We start from the raw sequence: 9202 nt of genomic DNA, 5'->3' as shown, positions 1-9202 counted from the left end.
ATATTTGTAATCTCTATAGGCATTGTGAATATGGCATTGCTGATACAAGATCCCAGCATCTGGTCCTGAGGAAGGAGTTCCACTTGGTGTCAGATCCCATCTCTGAAGAGTATTATTTGTGTGAGTCTGGGCAAATCATCTCACCTCCCTGGGGCCTGTCTTCTCATCTGTAAAATGAAGGGGCTGGGCAAGATAGCTTCTGGAGGGGCAGCCAGGTGGCTCAGCGAGTAAGAGCACCAACCCCAGTGTTGGGATGACCTGGGGATCGAATCTGGACTCAGATACATAGCACCATACCCAGAAATAACTGGCCATGTAACTTTGAGCAAGTTATTTAACCCCAATTGCTTTAAAAAAAAAAAAAAGATAGCTTCTGAAGCTCCCTCCAGTTTTAAATCTATGAGCTTGGAATCCCAGTCGTAAATCATAATCTTGGATTTATGTCAAAATAAATGTTTGAGGGGAAGGAGGAGAAAAGCCTATTTAAAAATTTACAAACGGTACTTGAAGATGAAGCATTTCAATCAGCACAGGCACTCTCCAAATTTTAGGGATGGGCTAAAAGCTATTTCCCAAGAGATAAATGGTCAAGGATGTGAAGTCCATCAGCAAGCTGTGATAAGATCACTGTCTACTAATATTCCCTTCCCCTTGCCATTTGGGTCATGCTACTTCCCGCACCCTCCCCCAATTAAAAGTTGTCCCTAGGTCTTCAATAACCCAATAGACAGGCCTCAGTCTTGTCTAAGACCCAAGCCCCACAATCCCAGATGAAGATTCCTGGTAGCCTCAGATGAGAATGATGTGACTTCCTACTTAACGATGGACATAAAAAGGCCTCATATTGTATAAATCTGAAGACTAAAGGAATCACCACACCCTACCCTTCGGATCAGATTGGCAGAAGCCACCTAAGTATCCTTTTTAGGTTAGGGTTAGGTAAACTTCTTTTTGTTAACCAATAAATGACATAGAAGTCTCATTTCATTCTAACACCTAAACTAACAGATGAACAATTTAGTGAGGCCAGCTCCTTACAGAAGGAGGTGAAAAAAATGTTTCAAATCATTAATTACAGGAATGCAAACTTTCAAAAAATAAACTCAAAGGTAGCACCTATCTGTAATGGTAATGTAATTTTGAATTTGAAGATCCCTTTGCATTGGCAAAAGTAGCAGGTACTTAGCACTTAGTAACTGATCAAACCTCTGTTGGGGAAACAGAAGGTATGAACTCCTGTCTCCTGTTACTAACATAACAGGAAGAGGTTGGCTGAAACATATACCGTGTTTCCCCGATAATAAGACACTGTCTTATTATTTTTGGGGGACAGAAAAACACCAGAGGGCTTATTTTCAGGGGAGGGCTTATTTTAATAAACATTGACAGCAATTTTAATAAACAGGTAAATGTGAACAAAAAAATGTACCTTTATTCAATAAGCAAATCACTGGGGAAGAACAGGATGACGCGCTCACTGCTGCAGCTCTGATTGGATGCAGCTCGGAGCGCGGCGTGCATTTCACGGGGGGGGGGTGCATACAGAGGGTACCGTAATGTAGCGTGTAGCGCACCTTCACTACAGTAGTAATCTCAATAGGGTTTATTTTCGGGGGAGGGCTTATTTTAGAGGAATCTTACACAGTAAGGGGAGGGCTTATTTTCGGGATAGGTCTTATTATCGGGGAAACACGTTATGTGTATATATAAGAAAAGCCCCAAGGGACGGCTAAGTGGTGCAGTGAGTAAAGCGCTGGCCCTGGAGTCAGGAGGACCCAAGTTCAGTTCCGGCCTCAGACACTTAACACAGACACACACACACACACACACACACACATACACACACACACACTAGCTGTGTAACCTTGGGCAAGTTACTTAACCCCAACTGTCCTTCAAAAGACAAAAAAAAAAAAAAAAACCCAGAGAGGCACAGTCAAAATTTCTTGAGACCAGCATCTGGTGGCAGGGCAGCTACAGAAGAGAGAATGGAGAACTGAGCCAAAATTTCCTGAGAACTTGTGGTGGTGGAGCTTCTTCTGAACAGGAGCCAAGAGCTCAGAGCCCAGGAGCCAGGAGCCCAGGTGACTGAAGCATGACTGGGATGTTGAGACTTTGTTTGTGGCTTGGTTGAGCCTTGAATTCCCTGGAGCAGAAATGGTAGGGCGGCCAGGTGGCGCAGTGAGTAAGAGTGCCAGCCCCAGCACTGGGAGACCAGGGATCGGTTCTGGTCTCAGATCCTTGGCACCCACACAAAATAACTGGCCGTGTAACCTTGAGCAAGTTACTTAACCCCAATTGCTTTATAATAAAAAAAAAAAAAGAAAGAAAGAAATGGTGAAGAATCTGACATGGACCAGACCCTGTGAACTTGAGTGTGGAGCAGGACCTGCCCAGAGAGCTGGTCAAGGAACTGGGAGCTGTCTGCCAGTGAACCCAGGTGACAGTCTGGTGAATCCAGGTAGAATCTGGGACCATGGAAGGGGATCCAGGGAATCTGAGAAGAGGCCCCAAGTCAAGATGAAAAGACCTCTCCTTGGGTACTGAGTAATTATGGAATTACAGTTTACTAGTGATCTAAAGGGTGGAGAGTTTTGTATGATACTTAGTAATTGATCAATGAATAAGTGACTGATTGAGTTAATCAAGATTTTGCCCCATGAGTGGAAGACTTTAACTATTGTACTTTGAGACTACTGATAAGTGACTGATTTGAGTTAACTTAGCTGCCCCATGAGTGGAAGACTTTGACTATTGTACTTTGAGACTATATTGTGATACTGACTGAGTTAATCAAGACTTTGCCCCAAGAGTGGAAGACTTTGACTACTGTACTTTGAGACTATGATTATATTGTGATTTTCTGTGAATGTTTTGCTTTGGTTTGTTATAGAATAAACAGAGTGTTCATTATACTGTGTAATCAGAACCTTAAAAGCTGTTCACAGTAGCATTCTTCTGGAAAGCTGCTTGTGCATGGCATTACACTATCAAACTGAAAAAAACTATAAAAAGAAAATATTATCAAAATTTTGAAAGGAAAATAGGCATACTGGAAATCTGCCCATCCATTCTGGAAACCAATTTGTAATTAATCCAAAAAAAGTCACCACAATTCTCATGGCCTCTGAAACCCCAAAGAGATTAGTGACAGATCCCAAAAACATATGTACATACACAGAGTATGTATATGTTTGTATATGCAGTGTGTGTATACACATGTGGGTATATATGTATGTGTCCACATATACACACATACATAGTAGTTTAAAACTGGAGAAAAGGTAAAAATAACAGAGACTGAGGAACAGTTGAATAAACCACAATACATGAATGTAATGAAGTGATTGCAGAGTGAAAAACAAAACTCATCCATAAATCACAATTTTTTTCTTAAACACAGTACTGTAAACTGACCCTCAATTCAAATGGGGCTTGAAGGTAGATGACAGCTTGGCTGCTTTCTACCTTATGGAGAAATGGTCTCCTAAATCATTAGAGCTCTTCCTGAATTGCCAGAATATGAAACTATATTCCTCTCCCTGCTGTCTTAAATCTCAACAAGAGAATAGATAGTTCCTAATGAAACTAATTTTGAAAGGGGCTTTCCACCTTCTCTCCCCAAACCTTTCTCCATGCCTGGTTTTGGATTTTAATATTTAGGAAGTTTCTGAGGCATGGAAGAGGGTGGGCAAACTTATATCCACAATCTTTTCGATAAAATAGAAATAGTCATCCACTAAAAACTTTAGTAGAGGGGCAGCTAGGTGACACAGTGAATAGAACACTGGCCCTGGAGTCAGGAGGTCCTGAGTTCAAATCCGGCCTCAGACACTTAATACTTACTAGCTGTATGACCTTGGGCAAGTCACTTAACCCCAGTTGCCCTGCCTTCCCCCCTTCAAAAACACACACAAAAAAAACCAACTTGAGAAGAACTGAGAGTTTGAAGAGAGTGTCAAAGTTATGGAATAATTAGTATGGTGAATATGATGATGAGACAACAAAAGAGGAATAAAAGGATTAGAGTGAAGGAGTTAGGTTAGGAGTTAGAAGTCATAAAATCATATAATGTTATATCTAGAAGGGACTTTAGAGATCGTCTAGTTCAAATCCTTCATTTTACTGATGAGGAAACTAAACAGAGAGGTTAAGTTACTTTTATCTTTGCACAAAGTCACAAAGATAACAAGTGACAAAGTCAACAATCAAATCCAGGTCCTCTGACTAGTCAGGATTGCCATGCCAAGACCACCCCTCTCTTTATACTCCTCTCTTTTTACTATTAAGAGACACCTTGTTTTACAGAGCTAAGGTCCAGCAAGCAAGCTGTGCCCTGAACTTGGCATAACAATAATCCTTTGAGCTCACACTTTGGATGAACTCAGCTGCAACAAAATCCCAGAACTGTTTCATACCAGCACCAGATGATCCCTGAGCTCAGATAAGCACCTGTAGGACCCATGTTCCATTCATGAAGCCCTGCTATGAATTAAAATTGTCTCACTGTTGATGCTACCCCTCAGTGTCAGGGCTACAGCTCACTGTGTAACCATTACTATATATGATGAGATTTGCCCACATGTAAGTAGGTCTCCTCCTAAAGGAGGCCCCAGTACATGTATCTATTTTCCCTTCTCCCACAGAATAAAGAAAGTTTTTGCTTATGACTACTGCTGGCCCTGTTTTTTAATTTTGTTTTTATTTTATTTTATTTCTTACAGTTAACTGTGATTGTGATCATCTGTGCGAGCTCTGATAATTTTCAAGGTTAACTGTGGTCGTGATAGCCTGTGTGAGCTCTTTAGTGATTTTTAGAGATAACAGCAGTCGCATAACCTCTGTGACTTTTTGGTCATTTGTTTTCAGATTTGACAGACTCCAAATCAAGTACTGTTTCCACTCTTGCAAACTACCTCCTAAGTAGCATATACTTGTTGTGGACCAGAATATTTCTAGAGTGCTTAGCAGTTTTGGTCTACAAGTCTAGAGTTACCCAAGGATGGATCAACAAAAACATCAAGAGGGCAAGGGATTTAAGGGAGGAAGGAAGAATAACTCCAAAGTGGTTGACCACTGGGCCATGCCTAAGACCTCATTATTCCTCAGAACTATTTTACCTCCAAAATCTAGAACAAAGAATACTTTTCTCTGACTACAATCTCCTATCCTCAGTTCTGTGTCCTCCATCTTCAGATCTCTTCACCTTCTTCTTATGACTTCACTTTTTCCCATGCCCATTATTACCGTTCCAGCCTCACATGCATTCTACTTGACTGAAGGCAGAGAAGGGGTTGTATTATAATAGATGAAAGGAAATGACTTCTCCACATTAATTCTTCTCATGTTGGACAGAATTTTCATTTGCCAACCTGACCCCTACCGTATCACTGTCTGATTAGTATAGGGTAAAAAAAAAAAAAAAACATAAAATATGATCCCAGTACTGAAGGAACCAAAATCAAAGGCCAGAAGAGAATATGCAAACCCTCTCTGAGCTCAAGTCCAGATTAAATCCTTTCAAATCAATTTGACAAGAAGTGCCACCTACTATATTCTAGGCAATGTAAGGTGCTACAGATAGAGACAAAAAAAATGAAATAATCTTTGCTATAAATGGACTCGGGAAAATACGTATCTAGATGCCACTGACAGAACTTAGAAAGAAGGTACCACCCTTTGAACAGTCACTCACCTTTGCAACCCAAGTCACTTGCAAGTCTCTGTCCCTCATTCGCCATATCCAGTAGGTGCCAACACTTGTCCCCCCACCCCAAAAACCACACACACACACACAGCTATTAAAGTTCAAAACTACCCTAAGACTTTTTGCATGCTTCATATTCATATTAGCTTGTCAGTGTATGTATTATCCTGCCCTCAACAGAATGTAAACTATGAAGGCAATTATTTTTCATTCTTGTCTTTGTATCCCAAGTGCATGGCACATGGTAGGAACAATAAATTTGTTTAATTGAATTGAATAAATACAAGATAGAAGCAAAGTAATTTCAAGGGGTGGAGAAAGCATTAAAAACTAGAGAGAATTGAGAAAGGCCTTATGCAGAAGGGGGTGCTTGAGATATGCCTTTACTAGAGCTTTTGAGAGACAAAAAAGTGAGGACACTCCAAGCACAGAGAGGGAAGGTGGATCATACTGTATAGGGAACAAACAACACATAGACCAGCTTGGCTGGAACACAGTGAGGGGGAGTAATGTGAAACTAATGTAGAAAGGGAGTTTGAAGCCCAACTGTACAGGGCTTTATAAATACCAAACACAGCTAAGGGTGTGTCATTCTAAAGGCTTAACTAAAGACACAGAAACCACTTCAACAAAGATGGAAGGGAGAGTCTTGGAGAAGGTGACCAATTAGGAGCCTAGTTAGCATTTATATGATGTTTTAAGGTTTGCAAAGCACTTTACAAATACTATCGCATTAAATTCTCACAACAACCCAGAGATGTAGGTACTATTATCATCCCCATTTTACAAATGAGAACTAAAGCAGACAGAGGTTAAGTGACTTACCCTGGGTCACATAGATACAGCCAGATTTGAACTCAGTCTTCCTGACTACAGGCCCAGTAGCATTGTGCTACTGCAACAATCTAGACAGAAAGTAAAGAAGGCCCAAAGTAGGCTAGTAGCCAGGTGGGTGAAAGGATGTGGGCAAATGCAAACAACATGTGTTGTGGAGGTAGAACTAGAAAGACTTAGTTAGCAATTGATTATATGTGGGGGTGATTGAGAATGACTCAGGGATTGGAAACACAGGTGATGGCAGGTGAAAATGGAAGAATGTGGAAGCCCCCCAAAAAAGGAAATTTAGGAAGTAGGGTGGGTTTCACAGGAAAGATCACAAGTTCCATTCTGGATGTCTTGAATTTGAAATCTCCACTGCACATTCAGGTGGAGATAGATGTTCAGTGGCAGCTGCAAATTCTGGACAGCAGTTCAAGTTAGAAATGAAGGATAGATTTAGGAATCATCTTCAAGTGGATGGAGAGCTGGCCTCTAAGCACTAGTAGAGAGCCAGGGGAGAACTGCATTCAAGCCCTACTTCTGACATAATCACGTAAGTCTCTTAAGTCACTTAACCTCTCTAGAGTTCTTAAGTTGTAAAGGTGTGCTAGGAGTTCCCTATACCAATGAAATTATAGGTCCAGATCCTATCCATATCCTATCCCACAAAGAGATGATTTTTGAAACCCTGAGAGTTCAAGTCCAGCCTCATACCTTTACTAGTTGTGTTACCCTGGGTAAGTCATTTAATCTCTATAACCCTCAGTTTCCTCAAGTGTAAAATGGGGATAACAGCACCTACCTCCCAGGGTTGTTGGAGACTCAAATAAGATATTGGTAAAGTGCGTGGCAATCCTTAAAGTTCCATATAAATGCTAGCTATTGTCAAAAGTATAAAAAGAGAATAATGCCCAGGATAAAGCCCTGGCATATACCTATATTTAGCTGGAAAGAAGATGATTCAGCTCAATAATTAAGTTAAATTGACATTTAACACCACCACATTTCCCATCTGTTATTATTTTCATATATATTGTAACTTTGGTCATAATATGTATGTAACCTCTGTTATTGCTAACCAAAGAGTTTTATACAACCCCTGTTATTGCTAACCAAAAATTATGTTTAATGACACACTAATAGTTTCGGCATTTTTATTTCTTAAAGCAATGAGTCACTACTAGTGTTTTTCTATAAATTCATAGCAACATCTACTTATCTGTAACAGACATCACATGTGTTAAAGCTTCTGGTATACCACAGAAAAATTTTTTATATCACTAGGTCAAATTAAGTCAAGAATAAACTTCCAGGTTGGGCTCACCCTAAAGAGAAGACCTAAGACTCCGTATCAGATAAACAGGAGACAAAATAATAATGGCTAAATAACTTCCAACCTGGAAATACCACTAAGATGAGACAACAGCAAGAAGGCAATCCTACATCATCTTCTGCCTCATTCTTCCCTCGCTGGGTTTTTGTGCCAGTAAGTACACTGAAAAGTTTCTTATATTTTGGACTCCATTCCAAGATAATATAAATGCATTCCTAAGGAGTGACTACAGGACCCGCCTGTCTTGCCAAGTTTTAAAAACTAAGCTGTCTCCAATCCCGTCATGCAAATTTTCTAACCGGACTGAAACCCTAACTGAGAAACTACCAGCAGAATTTTATTAAAAACAGCATGCTCTCAAAGTTATGAAAAGTCAGCAGCAATAGAAACTCAGACGCAGACTGACCCTATATGGTGCTGCTCTAGCCAAGACAGGCAGTCAAGCTGTAGCTGATAACTTGGTAGACACTCCCCGCCCCCAAGGTCTGGGGCCCCCATCGGGTGGGCTCCCACTGGGCTACGGGAAGATCTGTAAGGTGGGCTGCTGGGACAGGGACATAGGCTTCAGATCCCCAATCAGCTACGTAAAGGGCGGCCCAGCCCAGGGGCGATACTTACAAACTTAGCTCTTTTCTCCCCGGGCTCCTCCCTGGGTGCGGTGCCCGGCGTGTGGCCCTTCCGCCGCTGAGGTTTGATGTCCCGGCCACCACGGAACGAGGACGAGGACGAGGACGACGAAGACGACGAAGACGAGGATGAGGAGGGCGCCCCGGCCAGGCCGTGCGGCTGGTGGGGACGCCGCGACCGGCTTCTCTCCATCCTTCCCGAGCTTTGCCTGCCGAGCCAGAAAAGGCGGCGGAGGGGAGCGAAGGGGAGCGAAGGTGGGGCTGCTAACCACGCGCCGCGCTGCGCGGCGGGACACGACGCACCCAGAAGCCGGGGTCACTGACGGACCCGATCTCCGCACCACGAAACCCCGGATGCGGCCAAACCCAACCGTCACAGCCGCCGCCGCCGCCACCACCGCGGTCCGAATACTCCCGCCACCGCCGCCCCGACCCCGGCTTGGCCAATCCGGAGCCTCCCGGGACATGACGTAAATGCATTAAAGCCCGCCCTCTTTGAGCGGAGCGTAAGTTTATTGGTCGGAGTAGTTAAACCGGTAGGGAAAAATTGACTCAAGGGGCTTACGTGCTTTATGTACTTTGTTGGATTTTGCACTGCAACTCTTCCTCCTTTCTTGAGGGAGGGCTGTGACTCGATCCGCTCTGCACTTCAAAAGTCGGGTCTTACTGGCTTGTTTCCATCCCAACTGGCCGACCTGCTTTTTCCCAGCCGGGCTT

The 9202-nt window shown here is 42.6% G+C and overlaps 1 protein-coding gene across 2 annotated transcripts in view; it reads right to left on the bottom strand.

Moving 5' to 3' along the window:
- Positions 1 to 8942, bottom strand: part of DIAPH3 (diaphanous related formin 3) — a 516072-nt gene extending 507130 nt beyond the window's left edge. The window contains exon 1 of one of the 2 annotated variants that reach the window (XM_069068623.1): positions 8478 to 8942. In XM_069068623.1, the coding sequence (XP_068924724.1) occupies positions 8478 to 8678 (201 nt within the window). In that variant the 5' untranslated portion in view covers positions 8679 to 8942. The remainder of the gene's footprint in view (positions 1 to 8477) is intronic. The other variant, XM_069068622.1, reaches the window with a different exon arrangement.
- Between the last annotated feature and the right edge of the window lie 260 nt (positions 8943 to 9202).

The sequence above is a fragment of the Petaurus breviceps genome, unplaced genomic scaffold, assembly GCF_028583685.1.
Source record: "Petaurus breviceps papuanus isolate PSGF00001 unplaced genomic scaffold, PetGlider_PUasm1.0 90769, whole genome shotgun sequence".
NCBI classification, from domain to species: Eukaryota; Metazoa; Chordata; class Mammalia; order Diprotodontia; family Petauridae; genus Petaurus; species Petaurus breviceps.
Note: the sequence above shows the minus strand (reverse complement) of the source record. Positions and strands in the feature narration are given on the sequence as shown.